Source organism: Pleurodeles waltl, chromosome 2_2 (assembly GCF_031143425.1).
Source record: "Pleurodeles waltl isolate 20211129_DDA chromosome 2_2, aPleWal1.hap1.20221129, whole genome shotgun sequence".
NCBI classification, from domain to species: domain Eukaryota; kingdom Metazoa; phylum Chordata; class Amphibia; order Caudata; family Salamandridae; genus Pleurodeles; species Pleurodeles waltl.
Genome location: NC_090439.1, coordinates 885,090,215 through 885,113,048, shown reverse-complemented (window position 1 = coordinate 885,113,048; position 22,834 = coordinate 885,090,215). Strand labels below are relative to the sequence as shown.

Below are 22,834 nucleotides of genomic sequence, written 5' to 3'. Positions count from 1 at the left end.
CTCTGAAATGTTTACTTTTACTGAGAAATCAGATCTCAAGATATTCATTAACACCACAGGTACGTGGCATTAGGATGGGATAGCCATTCTAGGAATGTACTGATCTATTTTTCAGGAGAGTAACAAACAGTAAATACACTGCATTGTGTGGTTACAGTGTTTCTGAGAAAGGAGTTATTGTATTGCAGTGCCATGTTTTATACAAGCGTTTATGGTGACAGCCTTGACAACATAAGTGAATGAGATGCAGGAAACTTTCCCCGTGTTTGTTTTCTGTGCGCTGTATTGCGGCTCGAACTCCTGAAAAAAATGAGGGGGGGGGGGTTTGCTGTCCTGCAGCCTGGGCTCTCAGATTACTCTATTGTTTTGAATATTTAGCTGGCTTATTTTCTACAGGGCTCTGGGTCACTGGCGGAGGTGTAGTTTCCTGTACAGGTTCAAGCAATGGCGGACGCACAGCCATGTTGACAGATATGCTGACTAGTCTGCTGCAGTGTGACTTGGGCATTTGAGAGCTGTCCCGAGGGCGCAGCAGTCAGGTTTCTTTAAAGGCTTGGCAGAAAAGGATAACCTCAGATGTCTCCAAAATGTTTTAGTGATAGCTTCTAGCAATTGCTTCGGGTGGAAGAATCTGAAAGGAAGGATTTAAAACATGACCATTTGCCTTTTAGCCCTGTCCCGCCTTTCTTCAAAAAATGTTTACATTTGGTTTCTACTATATGCTTTGTGATGTGGACTCAGTAGCTAAAAGGTGACCCAGTGCAAAAAGGCCTGGGGAGGGGACGCTTTGAGCCCACATATAAAACGGACACTCGGTGTATCAGCTCTCAGCTCTATGTGTAGGCCTGCACGAGTGCTGTTGCAAGTTTAGAACTATCTTAGAATCCCATGGGTACTTTTAGTGATTTTTTATTTGCAGTTTTATAAAGCACGAACTTGGACGAAGGACATTAGAGTGCTTTACTACGCACCAGATTACATTGTACATGTTCTTGGTATGGAGTGATTAAAGTTATGTATTCAGAATCATAGGATTCTGAGACAAGGCCAGGACTCAAACCCGGTTCCCCAGTTGCAAGGTCGGCAGCCTTGGCTGTTAAACCACATCTCCTCTCTAAAAATCGCCCAAATTTGTGTAGGACTACTCAAATAGTAGGGTAGGACCTACGACAAGTACATGTCTGACTTTTAAGAGCAGGTTGGTGAATTGTCCCTTCCGAACAGTTTGGTGACAGCAATATATACATTTCTCGTGCTGTGACATCCCTTTACTGTACCTCTTTTATGATTTTCTTCTTTCATGTGTTTGGGCACAGGAGGGCCGTAGTCTTCTTCCACTGACCGAAACATCCTCTTCACCAGGACACTGCTCCTGTCGACACATAATGAATCCATTTAAAAAACGCAAAACAATGGAAACGTAAAGCTATAATTAAACCGTGTGTGTACAGTTCAAAAGTGTAGTCAAAAGCCTGCCTCACAGAGATATTTCTCCAAAGACCTTCTTCACAGCTATTAAAGTTTTATAAAACTTTGAAAGTAGGGAATCAATTTCTCTCCTGGGAACCAGATGGTGAAAGCTCAAGTCCCCTTTTTTTCTTTTTAATAAGGCGTGTGTCAGAGAACAGGGAAGTGCCGTGTAAATAAAGGACAGAAATAGTCCTCCGTGTACTTCTTTTATGTGTGCCATAGGAAATTGGGTGGGCCGCTTTGCTTACAAACCGCTGACGTTTCCTAGGAAACTCTTTTTTTCTGGACTGATGACCCTTCAGAGAATGTTTGCTGGGTTACCAGACTTCCTGTCTCTGTGAGATATGAAATATATGCAGCCAAGTAGGGAAATTGAGCCAGGCCAAGAGGTCTGTGGCACACTCACTTTATTTTGTGCTGCTTCATAGCTTGGAAATGTTCTCTTACCCCCCATGTACTAAACTGCAAAGATGGATGTAAAGCGTGTGAATTTAGTGATGAAATCGAATGAGAAGATTGGGCTGCAAATCTTGTATACATTTCTAAGACCCAGTGACCAAAGATTGTCTCATTGCCTGATTGATGGCATCAAAGCACAGTGTCCGAAGGTGGACACACAAGTACATAAGTGATAGCCGAGATATATATACTTACATATACATATCTATAATATAATAATATAAATAATTTATTTTTTGGGCAAATTATAGAGCTGGAACTTGGCCCTAAGGTACTGGAGTGCTTCACATGAGCACCAGTTACACTATACAAGGTCACTATGATTTTTTTTTGTTAGGCAGGGGGAGATTAAGTGATTTGCCCAGAATGACAGAATAGCAAGCCGGCGCAGACACTCGAACCTGGTTTTCCAGTTAATAAAGTTGTACTATGCATGTAAGGTTCCCTGTAATTACGTGTTCCCCAGAAGGATATGTATTCCAAAAATATCCCTCGAAGGTGGAAGCAAGGGTAGGAATTATGCCCAAATATCCCAAAACAGGTATATTTGTATTCTAACTACAGACATTGAATGGTTCAGAAAATGTTACTTTCAGGTGTCTGTATCATGTGAAGCACCCAATGTATATAAACAAGCTTGATGGAATGCATGCAATGCGACTGGATGCTGGATAGAGGTGGTAGGACATTAAAAGTCAGGCAGCGTTCACATATGGAACACAATCTCGAACAAAAGGGAATGGGTGCATTTATTCTTTGTACTTTTATATAGTTATATAGGGCCAGATGTATCAAAGGATTTTGCATTCGCAAACGGTGAGAATCAGTAAATTCCACCGTTTGCGAATACAAAATCGCCTTTCCCGATGTATCAAAGCCAGTGCAATTTTAGGGAATCAACATTTTTAGCGATTCCCTAAAATTGAGACTTTGAATAGGGAATCGCAAATTGCGATTCCCTAAATAGGAAATCGCAAATAGGGAATTCCTATTTGCGATTTCCAAAGCACATGTTTCATACATTTCCTAAATGCGAACTGGGCATTTAGGAAATGCAATTACCACAAATTCAAATTTGGTGGTAACCATGTACACTTTAAAAAATGCATTGAAAATGCATTTTTAAAAGGGGCATGTAGAGCACATGTGCCCTTAGGGCATATGTGTGCTTTACAGGTGCACAGTTTCTTTGGCGGGGATGCATCAAAGGGAGCCTTAGGCCCCCAGCACCCTTGGATTTGCATTACCTAATTTGCAAATTCATTTGTGAATTCCTAACAGAAATTCGCAAATTGGGAAATGCAAAACCATTCGCACCTATGGGCCTTCAGGCCCATTGGGATGAATGGAGTCCCATTCCCTAATACCGATTGCTAATTTTAAGAAATCGCTATTAGGAATTCGCTATTTTCTTACAGCCCATTGTGCATTTCTCAAATAGCGTTTTCTTAAAATTTGCTATTTAAGAAATACAAACCGGGACTTTGATACATCTGGCCCTTAGTGCCTTATACTGTGTGGGCAGCCTGAGAAAAGCAGGTACTTGTGTTTGAATGAGGGAAGGGGTGGTGTTAGGTTGCTGCAGAGTCAGCTTAGAGTGTGGAAGGAGATGAGGTAAAGCGGGCAGGGTGAATGAAGTGTGGCTAGCTGGAGTCCATATATAGGTGCAGTGGGTTTTTTAGAAGGCCAGTGTGAACCAGTCAATATGTTAAGTTGAAAGAGAATGGGTGATCTGGTTGGGTGGTAAGGATGACTGGGTGCCATTAAAGCCTTTCTGAACAAGTGGAGTTTTGGTTGCTTGCTGAATGAGAACAGGCTTGGAGTGGGCTTAACATGGGTTGTTATTGAATTCTAGAGATGGCTGAAGCCACTCAGGAGGAATTCAGCAGCCTCTCCACCCACGCATTCTCTGCTGTCCTCTCTTCTGGGATTGTGGCAGCATGCGTTTTGTAGGTGTACTGTCATGCCTGCTGCAGGACTTTCACATCTACTAAATGCATGCGTAATCTCAGGGCTGCAGTCACGGCAGTGGTAGTGGTTCCATAAGAAAGCAAAGACTGAAAAGACAGACTGAAAATATCTTAAGTAAAAATGTAGACTGCCAGTCACAAACCTGCGTAAAAATCTACATAGGTACATTTTGAACTGTTTCAAATTTCTAAATGCAGCCAAACACACCCACAATAGGGCAGGTGTACTGCTGTAACAACAGTCCTAGCCCATGTACGAGCACAACCTTGATGTTGATACTTGTTGAATTATTGGTAGGGAGCCATCTGAGATTGCTATTTCTTCTCTCTTTAATGACTATGGAGTCCCTGTTTTCACATGTACATGCTATGGTGGTGATTAGGGCGTTAGCTTGCTTTCTCAATAAATACCACTAACAATTCACAACACTGCTGCAAACACATCCCTGATGGCTACTCTGTCCTTCCTTTCCCGCTCTTCTCAGCTAAGCTTGTGACGTCCTTGGATGTCAGTGCGTGTCTGTGTGGATGGACGAGTGGACAGAGAAACTGGGTTTAGAGGAGAAAATGCTGCTCCTAATGGGACATTCTACTCAGTAACCCGTAAGCTGTCTTGTTTGATAGCCCTACATGAACTGTGTACCTGACTCCTGGTTACCAAGGGAGTACCATTAAATGTAAGAGTACTCCTAGGACAAATCCACTTTAATGACAAGTAAAATAATAGGACGAAACCAGACCCATTATGAAGTTTGTCTCTGACCGTAAACATCTGACAGGCGTCTATTTCAGCCTTATAAAGTCACAGTTAAAATCTCACTCCCTCACTTCCAGTCAACGGCACTCTGCTTCCCAAAGTAAGATGATCTTGGTTTTACCCGATTTGAAATGATCCCTCATTTTGTCCATTGTTTCGGCTATTGTTTTGTTCCTGTACATTTTGTCACGTGTAGCCTGCAAGCACATTAATATGTCACCCAGTCTCCTTCTCAGCCCCCTCGTTTGTGGCCTGCACATACTTAGAAAGAGGAAAGATACATGTCTTACCCTTCTCTCTCGTCATCCGTGTTGTAGTAGGCCTGTGCAGCAAGACACAAGAGTCAGAAATACTTAGTTGAGAATGAATTCAGACAAGTAGTTCAACCCCATTAAATCTTGACTTCTTTTAAAAGTCTTGCATAATGCTCCCCATCCCCCCTGTCTTATCAGAAACCTGTGTTTCGGTGGACAATTCCTGCGCATCACCAGGGCTGCCTTAAATGTACGCGCGCCACTAATAAAGACACACTGCACGATTGTTAAAAATGAGTCTTCTTGAGCCGCTGATCATTATACAGCTCTAACAATACAAACAACCCTGTTACTATCGATCAGATATAAAGATAACACAATTATGTATTGATTCAAGCTGCCACTGTCGGAATAATCTGTCTTGCCTTTCTCTTGGAAGACAGCTGCTCTGTAAAGGAAAAGGTTGTTAGATTTAAAAATAGAGGGGGCTGTAGAAATCGGTTTCCTCCTCCATTTTGCATTGGTTTCGAACATTGGTTTCCAACTTTTAAAGGACTGATAAAAATTAAATCTTTGCATATTGTAAATTTCCAGAAATACTTCTCCTTCCCTTTACGCACTTCAGGGGATACTCCTGCAGAGTCCACAATTCACAGGAGTATGTATTGTTTAGGACATGGGTACTCACAAACTTTTTCTCGGGGGCCAAAATTGCAGTATGGTTTGCGGCGGAGGGCCGCACTGAAGTGACAGCGGGGGTGGGGGGGGGGGGGGGGTTATAGGGGGCACAACCACCCCGCCCCCTTTTTCAAAACATTGCTAAACAATGCTGCATTTTGAATCCAGGTATAACTACACACACAGCGCACACACACAGCGCCATCTGCTCTCACCCCTACCCCAGTATCACACATAGCGCCATCTGCTCTCACCCCTACCCCAGTAACACACAAAGCGCCATCTACTCTCACCCCTACCCCAGTAACACACACAGCGCCATCTGCACACAGCGCCATCTGCTCTCACCCCTACCCCAGTAACACACACACACAGCGCACACACACAGCGCCATCTGCTCTCACCCCTACCCCAGTAACACACACAGCGCCATCTGCTCTCACCCCTACCCCAGTATCACACACAGCGCCATCTGCTCTCTGCCCTACCCCAGTAACACACACAGCGCCATCTGCTCTCACCCCTACCCCAGTAACACACACACACAGCGCACACAAACAGCGCCATCTGCTCTCACCCCTACCCCAGTAACACACACAGTGCCATCTGCTCTCACCCCTACCCCAGTATTACACACAGTGCCATCTGCTCTCACCCCTACCCCAGTATCACACACAGCGCCATTTGCTCTCACCCCTACCCCAGTAACACACACAGCGCAATCTGCTCTCACCCCTACCCCAGTAACACACACACAGCGCACACACACAGCGCCATCTGCTCTCACCCCTACCCCAGTAACACACACACACAGCGCACACACACAGCGCAATCTGCTCTCACCCCTACCCCAGTAACACACACACTACATTAAAAACAAATAAATAAATAACCAAAGAGCCTTACCTGCCTCAATAAAGCACTGTAAAGATGCCACAAATGTAGAACAGCAGGCAGGCAGGCGGGCGGCAGACGTGGAGCCGGTGACAGGAAGCAGACGAAAAAGCCCCGTAAAAGTTAGCTGCAAGCGCTGACTTTTAAGGGCCTTTGGCTTCCAGGATCGTCATGGAAACGCCATAAATAATGGCCGCCGTACGTAAACATAGAGGAGGGCCGCGGGAGCATGCGCAAAGAAGCCACTATTGCGCATACTCCCGCGGCCCTCTTCTATGTTTATATACTGTGGCCATTATTATATGGCGTTTCTTGTACGTGTCCGCGGGCTGCCAAGGTAGGTCCGTGGGGCCGCTGGCGGCCCACGGGCCGTACTTTGAGTAACGTCGGTTTAGGACATGGATTAATTTTCTTCTTAACTTGGAAACACTGGAAAAGCCCTGGGGTGTGTTTTTTGCTGTGGGTAAAATGTGAGACTCCGGGGCCCCTAAAACAACTTCACACAAGGTCTACTTAAAGCTTTAAGAACTGTGCTCTAAGACATCACATATATGTTTGCTAAAGTTTACTGATCCAGGTTCCAATAGATCAACTTCACCCAACTTCACCCAAATGGACATAGACACCATACCTAGATCTGTATTTTTCATAGGAGTACAATACATAGGCCCACAGTACGAGTTTGGTGGTCAGCGGACTGCTGCGCTGGAGTTGGCGGTCGCACCGCCACAGGCCCGGCGGTGAAGACCACCATATCACAAGTACTGGGAAGGCACCTGCAGAACACAGTCAAGTTATCGTTCGGCCTGCCACAGCAGAGGGGCCGGCATGGCTGGCATCATTCATCTCCAGGCCGGCGGTCAGGCAGTATCCCACGACCACATTGCGACGTTGCACAACTCCAGGATTTCCGGGGCAGATCGACCGCCACCAAAAGCCTGGCGGAAATGAAAAATATAAAAGGGTACACACACCTTCAGGAACACAGGCATGTCCGTAGGCACCATTGCATGCAAATTGCAACTCCTTCCAATGTTCTACCTGGCCATGCCACTCCTGGACCAGCGACAGCAACCAAGATACCAACCATAAGTACATCAGCCTAGCACACACTGGAGGGAACGACGTTAGTACACACACACACAAAACACACACACGACACGGGAAACCACTCCCACACACACATGCAAACACACATACCAACACACACACACACACACACACACACACATACACACACACACGCATACAGGTGAATACCCACAACCACCTCACATACATGTGGAAGGAAAGCTAGGACTAGGTAGGTACCATCGACACCATTGGTGTTGTGGCACAGATATATTATAAATATTAAAATCAGGAATACAACTATGTACACACAGGCCCAAGCGCCAGTCCAAAAGTCCCACAGTGCCCTAAGCACACTGGGCACAAGATGATGCCCCAATTTGACTCCTGGCTGCTAAGTGTAGGCCTCCACAGGGCAGGGGCATCAATGGGGTATGCAGGCACCTCAGGGGTGGGGCAGGGGGAGCCTTGGGCTTAGATGGGGGGGGGGCTTTGGTCTGGGCTTGGAGGGGGGATTCTTGGGATTGCCCTTGGAAGGGGTGCCTACCTGGGGGAGATTTGGGCTCTGCCTTGAAACTGGGGTGGTGTGGGCCTGGCCTTGGAAGTGGAGGGAGTGGGCTTGGCCTTGGAAGTGGAGGGAGCAGGCATGGACTTGGGTTTGGCAGGAGGAGCAGTGGATGTGACAGGGCGGAAGTGGCAGGTGGTGGAGGGACAGTGGTGGACTGGAAGGTGGAAGGCAGGGGCCTTGGAAGGGTAACAGGGTGCTGGGGGGGGGCAGGAACTGGGGCAGTGGTGGGGAACATGGAAAACTCTCAGAGGAAATGTTTATTGGGGACACAAGGGTGGTCAAGGTAAGGACGTTTGGGAGCGGAGGGAGTGGTTACGGTTGTGAGGAGTGTACAGTGAGGTGTCTTGGGTGCAGCTGCGTGGGTGGATGAAATGTATGTGCTGGGGGACTGTTGGCTGGGTGAGTGTGGATGTTTATAAGTATTGGGAGGAGGTGTGGAGGAGATGCAGGGAGATGGCAGGGGGGAGGGTGAGTGTATGTTGGGGTAGTGTCTGCAGGTATGGTGGATGTGCTGCATGTGGGCGTGTTGACAGTCATGGTATTTGCGCCAGTGGTGTATGGGTGCATGAATGGGGGTCAGATAATATGGTGATGGTGGCAGTGAGGGTACATGTGGCAGGATCAGTGACTGATGAGGTGCTGACTGCAGGTGTGAGTAGTGTACTGACTGTGAGGGGGGAGGTCTTGGGAGAGTCTGTGCAGGGTGTGTACGTTGCCATGTCTGCATGTGTCTGTTGTTTGTGCATGGCGGTGGTGGTGTTTGTGGTGCTTATGTCTGTCCTTGCGTACCGTGTCTGTTGATCTGTATGCATGTGGGTCAGTAGGTGTGCCTTGAATGGGTGAGGGGAGAGGGATGTGGGTATGGGAACAGGTAGCTGGAGGGGAGCGGAAGAAGAAGGGACACTGGCTGCTGTCAAGGAGAAGGCCAGAGCCTGAGACGATCTCTGTAGGCCAGACAAGACACTGTGAATGCCTTCCAGGAATGCACTGGTCTGCTGCATCTGGGATGCTAGTCCCTGGATGGCATTTACAATAGTGTCTGCCCCACAGAGATGGACCTCAGGAGGTCAATATCCTCCTCATTGAGGGCAGCAGGGCTGACTGGGGCAAAGGCAGAGGTGCCTGCGGCAAAGGAGATGCCCACCCTCTTGGGTGAGCGGGCACGGGCAACTGGGTGGTGGACAAGGATGGTGCTGGGGTGGTCCCAGATGGGTCCGCCACCGACGGGGAGCCCACCATCGAAAGGGGGATCAGAAGATGTAGTGGTTGATCCAGTCTCCCCCATGGCACTCCCCTCGCCCTCCGTCCCACTGGTCCCCTTGGCTCCAGTGGTGTCAGCCTCCTGGGTTCAGTGGGCTGCAGCGTCCCCACTCACCGGTTCCCCTTCTCCTTTGCCAGATGCTGATGCACACAAAGATAGAGGAGGACAGGGAGGGTGGAAGAGAGAGAGATACAGGATGCAATCGGTCAAAGCCAGCACAACAGTAACACAGGGTAGAACATCAGCATTTGATACCATGCCATTATACGCTATGCCCACCCCTGAACATCCTACAACTTGGGAACACCATGGGGGAAACCACAACAATGCATATGTCACCCGCTGATCGTCTGACTGATGCAAACATGTACATGAGGAGTGGCATACCAGCCACACCTGTCCAGTACCTGTCCACTACCCATGGCTGTTGAGACAGGCACGTAATGGGCTGCATACGCAACAGAATCCTACATGGCTAGGTGGCAGGACTACTGGGCTATTGTCCATTAGCACTGTGACCACTTGGTGCACCTTACCCTACTACACATGCAGTGCCTGCCAACTGATTGAGGTCCTGGGATCCACCCCTGGCACAGTGGTTGGCAAGGACTAATCACAATGGCCTGACACCCCAGGTCCAATCACCCTGTTGCCATGAGCTGGCAAGCACATCTAGCTGGTAGGTGGCCAAACAGTTACAACACTGGAGGAAGCTGCCCAGCTACCACTGACTGCATGGCATTACCCACACCTGTGATGCCAATACTGCCCAGATGGACACTACTTATAGTGGACATCACTGTACCAAGCACCCACACACAGCTACCCAATGGTGCCCACCCAGAGTCTCTATGGCAAAACATGTAGCAAGTGAGAGTGGGTACTTACCCCCATGGGGCTGCTGTGCTGCCCTAAAGCGCCCATCCACCTCAGGGTAGTCCACCACCAATATGCAGGCCATTAGGGGGGGTCAGGGTCCGACAGGCACCCCTCTATCATTGGGAGGACATCCCCAGCTGGGCCTCCACGGTCTTCCGGGCCCAGCGTCTCAAGTCCTCCCACCGCTTACTCAGTGGGTGCTCCGCCGGGCATGGACCCCCATGGTCTGCACTTGCTTGGCGATGGCACACCAAATCCCTTTCTTCTGATGAGCGGTGACCTGCATGGGAGACACAGACAGAAGCACATAGTCATGGAGAGTGGTATCCCTGGGACAGCAGTGGACTGCACACATCACACTTCCACACACACACGTTATCTCCCAATGTAGGCTTAGGCCCCTCACACATGTCCATGCTCCAGACACACTGCCAACCACCAAAGCCCACATCCCCATGCGCACAACTCACATAGAGGACAATGACAATGGGTTCACCTGCTGCTCTGGTGCCCCATACAACTGTCCATACAAGGGCAGGACGCCGACCACGAGCTGCTCCAACTCTTCCTGGGTGAAGGCTGGAGCTCTATCTCCTGCAGACGTGGCATCTTGGCTACTGGAGTCAGAACACAGCAGCGCATGCAGTGGAGGTCTTCAGTGAAAGAGGCTCAGGAGTCAAGTGAGCATGAGCACATGAGATAGTGGTCATGGCTACCGCAGATATCACCGTCACCGCCGGCAGCGATCACCATTAGCTCCTGCCTCCCAAGGGCAACAGTGTTAACGAGTGGTGAGTTGCATGGCGTCCTTGACCGCCCACTGCCATGATGTGTTATGCCGGTGGGATGAGTTCACTTCCACCTGTCCATTGCATGCAGGACAGGCAGCTGCCATTTTACATGTCCAATGTGTGTTGTGGGTGAAATGTTAGTGCATCATGGGTGACTTTTGGTGACCTGTGTCCACATCAACACCGTCTACACAGTCTATGGTGCATGACATAATACCCACACTCTCTCGTTCCCAGGTAAGATGTAAGGTTGAGGATGAGAAATGCACCGGTGTACAGGCCCCTAGTCGACCTTGCCACCATGGAGGAGCGTCCCGTCATCCAGACCTATCGCCTGAACCGTGAGTCCATCATGGAACTGGTGGCCAAGTTGGAGCTGAAACTGTTAGCTGCCATTCTCTGTCCCAATGCCATCCCTCCCACAGTGCAGGTGTTGTCAGTCCCCCACTACCTTGCCTTACAGTCCTTCCAGATCACAGTGGGGCTGACAACAGGGATGTCACAGCCCATGTTTAGCAATATCCTGATGGATGTACTGTGAACCCTGCTCAAACATCTGGGCAGCTACATCCGGTTCCCCCAACATGCAGAATTGCCCACTGTCAATGCTGCGCTCTATGGAGCGGCACACGTCCCTCATGTCATTGGGGCCATTGATGGCACCCACATTGCCCTTGTGCCAGCCAGGAGGAGTGAACAGGTCTATAGGAACCACAAAAAGTTTAATTTGGTTAACATGCAGGTGGTGTGCCTTGCAGACCAATACATCTCCCAGGTGACGGCCAGGTTCCCAGGCTCTGTGCATAATTTCTACATCCTGCAGAACAGCAGTGTCCCACACATGATGGCACCACTTACGAGGGGCCGGGCTTGGCTCATTGGTATGTACCCCTGCATATATGTGTCCCTCAGTTCTCTGCACTGTGTCCCTGCCCTGTCGCCCTCCCGTTCTTGACATGCTTCTTACCTCTGTGCACACAGGTGACTCTGACTATCCCAACCTGCCCTGGCTCCTGACACCCGTGATGCACCAACCTCAGATGCAGACGACCATTACAATGAGGCCCACGGTCGTACCAGATGGGTCATTGAGAGGTGCTTTGGCCTGCTGAAGGTCAGATTCCGGTGTCCGCATATCTCCGGGGGTGCCCTGCTCTACATCCCACAGAAGGTGTGCCAGATCATTGTGGCCTGCTGCATGCTGCACAATCTGGCCCTGAGGCATCACATCTCATTGCTGGATGCAGAGGAGAGGGTAGCTGTACTAGTGGCCGATGAAGGGGACATGGGGAGTGATGAAGGAGAGGATGATAAGGATGTAGCTGACTCCAGGGCAGAGCTGGTTCGACAGTACTTCGACTGAGATGCAAGTATGTGTCAACTGTCTGGTATGTGTCCCCTACGACTGTCTGCCTGTCCCTGCTACTACCTGTTGTCTGTGACCACTGACAGTATTGGTTTCAACTATGCCATTGGGTGGGTTGAGGGGGGTGTCACATGCGCCCATGACTTAGGTAATCACACTGTACAGGTCAGGCCTATAGTCAGGCAGCTGTTGTGCTGGTACACTAGTGCCATCAACATGTATGTACAATGTTCCCTGTGATGCCAGTTCAAGTGCTATGTGTGTGCCACACAGGGTTGTTGCATCTATGCAGAATCTATCCTGGGAGTCAACATTGGGTGGCCGTGCTACATTGTTGTTGGTGGCAGTGGTTATGGGGTCAGGTCTGGCACTGGGTGCTGTGTGGGTGGTACCATTGGGTTGGTATGTGTTGGTTTTGTTTGTTGGGACTGGCCATATGGTTGTGGACTTTGACTGCCATATCTGCCTTGGATACCTGTTCCTACAGTGCATTTGTGTTGAGATGGCATCTGTGACTCCTACACTGATTGTTGTCCCTGTCTTGCTTTACTTTCAGGACATTGTAGTGGTGTACTCTGGTCCCTGCCTCACCTGTTGCCTCTCTTGACACATATCTCCAGGCACTGGCTGCTCCACGATTGACATCCCTGCATTTTGCTTACCCCTCTGTCACCCTCTCATGCATGTGCTTGGCAATGGGTTGCCAGTTGCACATGTATTGGCAGTTCCATTCTTACTGATGACAAATAAAGAAGTAGGCAGTAACTGTGTTCAATGGTGTTTATTTGGGAGGGTCAAGTGCAAGGGGTGATGAGTGGGTTTATGGTGGCTGAGATCATCAGAGTGGTGAGGCCAGCTGTGGTAAGTCCAGGTCCAGTCTGCTGGCCATGGGAAAATGGAGACATGAGAGTGGACAGTGGACAGGGTGTCTCAGTCACACACAAGGGTGAATGTTCAGGAGAGGGTCACTTCCTGGCGGTGGTCGTGGTCTTGGCATCATGTCTGGCTGGATGTCTAGTTGGATGTCCTTGCTTGTGTGGGGGGTTCCTCAGCTACAGGGGTAGGTGTGCTAGAGTCCTACAGGTCCGGTGGCGGGGCATCCATACCACTGGGTGCTGCTAATGTAAATGGCTCTGATGGGATGTGGCCAGTGGATGGGGCCTGCTGATGGGTGGTGGACTCATGCAAGATGGTGGTCAGGTCCTTGAACACCACTGCTATGGAGGCCATGGAGGCATTGTGGGCCTGTCACTGTTGCATGGCCTCCTGATGGTATTCCCCCTACAGCCCATGGGTCTCCTGCAAGGTAGTGAAGATCTGGGCCATTGTATCCTGGGTCTGCTAGCATACACCGAGGACTTGGTTAAGGGCCTCCTGGGCAGTCAGTTGGTGTAGCTGCGCCGAGCCCTGGACCATGGTTCCCCTCCCACTACCCCTAGCCCATTGTGCCTGTGCCCCTGGCACAGTATGCCCACTCCCAGTAGCAGCAGGGCCCTCACTGTCTGGGGTGTGTGCCCTTGACTCTGGCCCCAGTACTAAGGGGCACACCTCTGATTGTGAGGACTCTGGTGCACAGGTTTGGGGTTCAGTGGATGGTTGTGGTGTAGTTGCCACATGGGTGGGCGTGTCCGGTGTGTCCAGGGTGAGTCTGCTGTTGGTGGACTGTCCAGTGGCCCCAGATTGCCAAGGCAAGTCATCCAGACATCCAGTGAGACCTTTATCCTCAGGAGGGATGTCTGAGCCTGGCATCCTCTGCAGGGTGGCAGTGGCAGTGGTACCGGTGGATGGAGACGGTAGAGATTAGTTGTGTAACTGTAGTTGTTATGTCCCTGTTGTGATGCATGCAGTGGCCCGACTTGCTTCCCAGTGATGGCAATGACAGCTGCTGCACTGCAGACATTGATTTGGTGAAGGGGTTTGTGACATGGCTTCCATGTGGCATGGAGGGTTGTGGATGGTGGTTGGCATTGCTGTCATTACCATGTGTTGGGACGAGGTCGTGGCAGCAAGTTTGTGTGGGCTGTTCCATTGTGCAGTGGGTCCGTGGAGTGTTGCAATGTGAGTTGTGCAGGATTGTGGGAACTGTGGTTCTCCACATTGTGGTTGTCATCCTTGCATTAGGACTGAGTGAGTAGGGAATGTGGGAGTGGGGTGGTGTGGCATGCAGAGGAGGGGGGTTGGGTGTTTGGGAAGGGTGCAGTGGGGTGGGTTGTAGTAGGTTGTAGGGTGGAGGATGGTGGGGAGGGTGTTGTTGACTTATCAGAGTCGAGCCCTCCGCTGATGCCAGTCAGGCCCTCGGGTTGCATGATGTCCAGGACCTTCTCCTCCCAGGATGTCAACTCAAGGGGAGGAGGTGTGGTGCCACCGCCAGTCTTGTTGATGGCTATCTGATGCCTGTACGCCATGGAGCGTCCTTCCCCCTGGGGTCGTTCCACCTCTTCCTGATGTCCTCCCTTGTGCGTGGGTAGGTACTGACTGCATTGACCCTATTGTCAATCCTTTGTCATAAATCCATTTTCCTGCATATTGAAGTTTGCTGTACCTGGACTCCCCTGAGCTGTGGCTCTCCTCTGATGATCTCGCCCTCCATGACCCGCAACTCATTGTCGGTGAACCGTGGGTGCTTCTGGCATGACATCTTGTGGAGTGGGTATGTGGAGTGCATGTCGGGTGCAGTGCCGGGTGTGTGGTGATGTGGGGGTGTTTGGCTGTGGGTGCTGGTGGGCTGTGGTGTTGATTTGTTCAAAGTGCGCAGTGTGATTGTCTTTGTTGTGTTTGCTGTGTGCTTCGTGTGGGTGTGTCTGCTCGTAGATGTTGCTAGGGATTGTGAGCGGGTGTGTTGTGGTGTTATATGGTGGAGTGTGCAGGTGTGCATGGTGTGTGTATGAGATTCAGGTGTGAGATATTCAAACTAGCCAATGTGGTGTTGGCTACTTTCGGCGGTGCCTTTTTGTACTGCTGCGGTGGGAACCGCCAACAGTTTACCACCATGCATGTACCGCTGTGCTGGAGGTTGCCTCTAAATATGATGGTTGGAATGGTGTTGGCGTGGCGGGGACAGTGGTTGATCATTCACTCTTTCGCCATGGGTTGGCCTAGCGGTGTTGGTTTTGTGTCTGTCTTTTGGGTGGTTTGTGTTTTGTGACTCGTAATCCGAGGGCGCTATACGCCACCACTGGCGGTATGGTGGCACCATTTTGCCTGGCGGTCTTGCCCGAAAACCACCAAACTCGTAATGAGGGCAATGGGATTTAAGACTTAAGTAAATATAAGTTCAGCATGCGTTGCTAAGTGTATATGTGTATTGAAATACCTATGCAATTCCTATGTACCTTACACCATTGTAGAGTTTGGCTAGATTTGTGAACATGAGCTGGAGTCAGGAAAATGCATGTGAAAGAGCAAATATGAAGAAATTATGAAAACAGCCCTTCCTATGTATTCAGATGCACCACAAGAGGAGAGTTGACAAGTTCTGATACATTTAAAAGGTATTTGATAGGGAATTTCAACTTCCCATTGGAGAATCTGGTAGTTGAAGAGGATATGTCAATTGAAGCTGTTACTACAGTGTGAGAAACATCCTGGACCAGCTGTTCTGTATGCATAGTGGATTTACCAGGAAAAGGTTTCTGTAGGAACCAAATACATTACACCATCCAATATAGTTAAAGAAAAATAAGGAAAAATGAAGGTGACATGGGGAATTCCTGTATAGCAAAGTGCTGGCTGCATGTGAGGAAACTGCTAATGGAAGGTACTATTTTGAATTAACGTGCCAGCAAGAGGAACAGTGCTGCTGTGACAATATGGCTGTAAAGATAAATCCAACAACTTCAAGGTATTTATCCCAGTACATTTAATCCATTTCAGAGAGGCATCAAAAGCTCAGCACAGCAACACCCAGGCCCTCTGCAACTGCCTCCAAAAGGATCTAAACCTCAAGGAACAATTCCAGAACCCTGAACGCTGAGTTAAGTCCATGTGCAGCCAATGGAAACATAACAAGAACAATATAGCATAACTAAGCACATAAACAACACATCTTCCCTCTTTTACAAAAATGTAAAAAAAGAAAATACACTCTAGTACTCCCTTTTACAAAATTAATAGATTCAAATACACTCCAGTACTACTGATATTCTAATAATAAACTACATAAATATCCAATAAATACAACTGATCCTAAACAACATAAGTACCTGACCGTGTGGTGTGAGAGTCACAGTTACAAACAACTATACTATGAACCCCCCCTTTCCTAAAACACGTAGGGGCATATTTACAAGCCCTGAGCACCACCAGAGCATCCACAGCAACACCAATTGCATTTTGATGCTTCCCCAGGTTGACAAGATATCATAAATCTGTGGCAGTGCCAAAATGTAACGTCACCCCAGGGGTGGTGTTAGCATGGCGCAACAAGTAGAAATGCTTTTATTTCTCCTCGTTTGTTGCTCTTTCTATGTGTGCTGCATTTTGCAGCACACATAGAAAGAGCAAATCACCATTTAAGATTGTTTTTGTGCAGGAAGGTCTACCTTCCTGCACAAAAACAATCTCCCCCACAAAGCAGCCATCCTTGCACCATGGAGCAAGGGAGGCTGCATTGGTGCTCGGAAGCTAGTTTAGCACCAGTGTCAGGGGAAAACACAGGGATGAACCGGATTTTGGGAAATACAGCGTGTCCCTGCATTTCAGAACTGATGCAGTGCGGTGCTGCCAATTTTGGCTTAGCGCCGCGCTGGGCCAGTTCTTTGTAAATATGCCTAATAGTCCTTTAATCATCCTGGTTTCTTCATCAATCTTTTGTTCAAAAGATGCTTTTCTTCCAAGTTCTGGGATTCTTCAACTTCCACATCACTCCCTATATCATTCATAGCATCTTGTTCCTATAAGATCTGTTCCTTCAGTTCTTGAGGACTTTCTACATCCTCAACACCTCCTTCCAAACTTCCCATTAAACCATTCTCCCTTCCTACTCTCTGCAGTTCTGGAACACTGGACTCCACCAAATCATCCCAAGCAGGATGTTTTTAACTCATGCTTTCATACGCTTTTTTGTGCACACTGCTTTCCCCCCCTTGAAATTGCTATTATGCTGAAGTTCATACTTTTCCATCATCCAGTTGTACTGCATTGCGGAATACCTTGATTATCCTTATAGGCTGCAAATACTGACGATCCCCCTTCTGTACCTTCCAAGGCTTCTTAACCTTGCTATTCATACCAATTTCCACTTTAAGGACCCAAGACCCTCTTCTGCGATTATACTGTTCTTTATACTTAAAGTGAGCATTCACAATTCTTTTCCTTAATTCATCAACTGGCATAATGTCACTGATAGATGTCACCAACCGATCAGGATTCTTCCTGGTTCTCGCATTCCTTCCACGCACAAGCTCAAATGAAATCACACCAAGCACAGAGGTCCTATACTTTCAAACTTTTTTCTGGACACCTAGCTCCCAATCCTCATTGTTGTTCCATGCTAATTGAATGTTACCCTTGAGTTCCCTGTTAATGCTCTCAATCATTCATTTCCACTAGGAATATACAAAGATGCAGTGTGGTGTTTAATTCCTACTCTATCAAAGTAATCTTTAGCTTTACAAGAAGTAAACTGTACCCCTCTGTCACTTATTATTTGAGCAAGTAACCCTTCACCCTTCATCCTTATGGATAACATTTAACAGAGATTCTGTGTTGGCTTTGTTTACCACATTTACCAAATGCCATCTTGAATACACTCAGTAAGTATAGTGAACTATTTAGCTTGAGTACCTACAGGACCCCTGATATCAATTGCTATCACTTGCCAAGGCCCTTTAGGAACCCACGACTCAAACATGTTAGATTTCAGTGTAGTCAATGTCTTTATGGCATAAGCACACGAAACACAATTCCTCACTAACCTCTCCATACAAATGTCCATTCCTGGCCACCAACACAATTTCTTATCATTCTGTTTAATTTTAACAATGCCATAATGACCTCATGACACAACTTGATGACCCTCATTGTCACTGTTTCAGGTAGAATAATTTTATCTCCTCTTTTTAACCATTCACAATCTAATGTTAATTAATTGCTGACTTCTCACATATGTCTCACAGAAGTGACAAGATCACACTTGATAGATCAACTATTCACCAAATACATTTCAACCGCTTGTAAAACAGAATCTTTCATACACTCCCCCTTCCATTCATTTTCATTGACAGCAGATAATCCTTGATCATGCAGTAAAGCAATCTGGAAATCCTTCAAGTCATTACTTGTGTTTTTATTAATCTCCAGTGGGAATTTGGACAATACATCAGCAATGACATTCTTTTTTCCTGAGACATATTCAACTACATAGAGAACGTCTGCCAATCTCATAGACATCCTCACTTTTCTTTTTGAAGCTTTAGTCATGCCTTCAGTAGTTAATAACTTGATCAAAGGCTTATGATCTGTGCACACCACACAATGATTACCCCAAATAAATGACCTAAAATGTCCCAATGCCCACACACACAAACTAAGGTCTCTTTTCTCAATAACTGAGAATCAAAGCAAATGGTATGGTGACTTCGTTACCATCCCTCATCTTCTTTGTTAAAACACCTACAATACCCTTGTTTCTGGCATCCGTTGTCACGATGCTCAGCAAATCAGTGTCAAAGCACTTTAATGCAGGTGAAATAGCAATGGCACTTTTGTATATCAGAAAAATAATTCTACCACTCCCTACTTGTTAGAAGTGGCCCTCTCTATAGAGTCACCCGCAAACTATTTCCTTCCTCCTCCTACCTTTTGCTGGATTTTTGCTTGTTGGCCCTAGAACTCTGTGCACCTTACCACTGCTAACCAGTGATAAAGTGCTTATGCTCTTGTCCCAAAGCATGGTAGTTGGCATATACTCAACTGGCATATTTGATGTACCTGTAATTCCCTTGTAGAGTGGTATACCATATACCCAAGGCCTGTAAATTAGATGCTACCAGTGGGCCTGCAGCACTTATTGTGCCACCCACTTGAGTATCCCTTCAATACATGTCCCAAGCCTCCCATTGCAGCCTGAAAGCAGTGTCACACTGCCATGTCGACTTGGCATTTAAATCCCCGTGCCAAGCCTTAAACTCCCCTTCTATTACAAATAAGTCACCCCTAAGGCAGGCCCTAGGTGGGCCACAGGGCAGGGTGCTGTGTAAATAAAAGGTTGGACATGTACTTTTAAGTTGTACATGTCCTGGCAGTGAAAAACTCCCAAATTTGTTTTTCACTACTGTGAGGCTTACCACTCCAATAAGATAACATTGGGGATTCCTTATTACATTTAATACACTGTGATTCCTACATGAAAGGAAGGCCATATATCATGCTTGGTACGAACAGAATAGTAATGACAAATCCTCTTTAATGGTAAAGTCAGGTTTATCATTACAATTCTGAAAATGCCACCTTTAGAAAGCTGGCATTTACCTACTGTTAGCCCTTTGTGCCTGCAGCCTGTCTCAGGTCACATGACTGAGTGTAACTGGGTGTAGGACTTTGTGAATTTACACAATAGTGGGATTAGATGAGCCTCCATAGGCATTAACTGGCTTGGGGGCAGACCTAAGCACAGCCCCACTTACACCTGAATAGGCAGTGCCCTGTCTCCTCACAATAGACCTAACAACCCTGTATTGTCACTGCAGCCAGCTTGGAGCCAGGGTAAGGGGGGCAGGAAACTCCCAGAACTTCAAAGAACCTTTCCAGAAACATCCCCCACCTTCTAGGAGCAGGGCATCAGGGTATAAAAGTAGGGCTCTCAGACCCACACTTCAGTTCACTACTGGACCTGTGGAAGGACTCTCACAGGACTTCCTGCTGCTGTTGCCTGCTGTGCACTCTGCCAGACTGCTGCTGTACCTGGAAGGGCTGCTTTGCTGCCTTGAGCCTGCCTTGAACCCTAAGAGGACTGCCCTACAGTTGAGCCCTGCTTCTACATCTGCACCCAGGACTACCAGAAGTGACTCAAATGGCTAGTTTGCTGGCCTCCTCTTCAGAGCTACAGGGACATAGCAGTCTCCCACTATCTTAAACATGCACCTGGACCCAGCCTGATTAAGTCCTGAACCTCCAATAGGTCTCCATGCACTCCTGGAGAGCTGGTTGTGGTGCTAAAGGTGACCAGATATCCGCTGTTGGTTCTTGGATCTTTTAGTCGCTATTCTGAACCTTAAACTTTAAACATTCATAACTCCACTTCTACCAATTGGATTTTTTGTTGTTTTGTTGTCAAATACTTTATTAAAATGTACCCTATTTTTCTAAATTGGTGTGGTATTTTTCTTGTGTTGTGTTTTCACTTTATTACTGTTTATGTGCTGCTTAAATACTTCACACATTGCCCCTACATTAAGCCTGACTGATTTTTGTGCCAAGTTACCCAGGGTTAAGCACAGGTTAATTTAGTGTTTCACCCTACAAGACATTGTGGCCATTGCTTGACCAGGGCTCACACCCCCATCAACCAACAACCTAACTTCTCACACTACCTCAGACAAATCTGCATTTGTTCTTTAACAATTGTCTAACATAAAGTGTTTTGTGTGCAAAATTCTACACATACCTGACATAATATTCAGATAACCCTAGGAAGGATTTCACCTCATCCTTATGGTGCATGTGCATCAACTATGGCCCCCACCAAAGATGGTTTAGGATTAATTCCAATCTCACATAACTCTGGTACATTACAGACTGTACACCAAAATTGTTTTCTTAATATTCTACAGATAAGCCTTTACTCTCTAGGATACACAATACATTCTGCAAGACTTTATCATGATCTTCCTTATACTTTCAGTAAATTAAAATGCCACTTTGAAAACACTTCACGTTTTTGACTTAGCCAACTATTTGGTACATCAACCTTCTGACGACTGCTGTCGCTGAAGCCAAACCAAATGGCATCCTTTTATACTGGTGGAACCCAAAAGGTATAATAAAAGCTGTTTACTGATTTCATGTAAAGAAAGCTGGTAGTAAGCTACTGATAAATCCAGAATCAATAGCAATTTAGACCTATCTACTAAGGCCAACATTTCTGATGTTTTGGGAAGAGGAAACTCATCAATTACAATGTTGTTGCTTTATTAACGTAAATCTACACGTAGCCTAATCTTACCATTGCTACGCTGTGCTACAACCACAGGTGAAACCCATTCAGAAAATTCCACAGCCTCTATGGTATCTGCCTTAACCAATTTTTCCAATTAATTTTCAATGTTCTTCCTTAAGAGAATGGGAATATTTCTAGGCTTGTGAACTTTTGGAATGGCTCCATCCTCCAATATAATTTTGTGTTGAAAATCCTGCACGGAACCAATCTTCCCATTAAACATGTTAGGAAATTTCTTAAGCATAAAATTGCCCGCACATTTACCTTCATCCACAATCATAACAGGATCTGGACTATTGGAGGTCAAAATCATGTGTTAATTCCCTTGATCATGCCATCCAAAAACCAAACAACCCTTTTTGCAATTTATAATTTTCCTATGGTTTCATAATTTTTTAACATGAACATTAATGCCTTCTACCTCAGCATTTCCATTCTTTCCCAAGAAAATCCTTTGGGACTAATATCAGGTTTAATCAGTTCTTCTGCACAAATTATGCCGTGACTCTTCATTGACAAGAGGAACACAAATCGGCATAAATACTCAATTCAATCCCACCACTTTTCATAGCACACAAGGGTTTTTCTTCTTCATATCATGCTCATTTATTTCACACAAATGACTCCTTGCTTTCCTTGGTATGTAATTGAGAAAATATGACTTCCATTCAGCCCATTTCATGCTCGGTTGACCCCAGCTAAACAAAAAGGTTGTGGAGGTGCCAAAGAGTAATTCTGTGATGACACTGTGAAAAGAAAAAAATAAATAACAATAATAATAAACAATTAGATTGACAACTGTGGTCTAGTTCAGTGTCTTATCTTCAACCACCCAAGGAGGAACAGTTCACCATCCAAACTTCCCCAATGTTTACCTCAAAAGCTCACTGCGGGATATATCCATCCACAAGATTCCGACATGAGTTCCCATCAGCAAGGTGGGAATATTACTGAAAGTCCACACTTCGAGGCAAATACCTTTAAATTTTAGTAATTTTGAATTTTGCAGACAGAAGGCGCACGAAGAAAATCCTAGTTAATTTCTGATTTATGTATAACGGTCTGCTATACAATGGTCTAATTTCTCTCCAATTAAAGATGGGGTCATGTATGTGTAGATGTGAACATGTCACATAGTTATGTCCCAACATGGTGAAGAGGACACAGCAGAAAGAGTCACACGCACAAGCGGAGCGCAATGCTCGCTATGACGCTCACCTGTAGAATCCTCTCACTGCTCTTGGCCTAGAACACTGACA

The 22,834-nt window shown here is 47.0% G+C and overlaps 1 protein-coding gene across 1 annotated transcript in view; it reads right to left on the bottom strand.

Moving 5' to 3' along the window:
- GRHL2 (grainyhead like transcription factor 2) overlaps positions 1-22,834 on the bottom strand; it is a 494,191-nt gene that overhangs the window by 48,241 nt on the left and 423,116 nt on the right. The window contains exons 12-13 of the mRNA XM_069220568.1: positions 4,947-4,978; positions 1,278-1,372 (exon numbers count right to left, since the gene is read on the bottom strand). Of these exons, the coding sequence (XP_069076669.1) occupies positions 1,278-1,372; positions 4,947-4,978 (127 nt within the window). The remainder of the gene's footprint in view (positions 1-1,277; positions 1,373-4,946; positions 4,979-22,834) is intronic.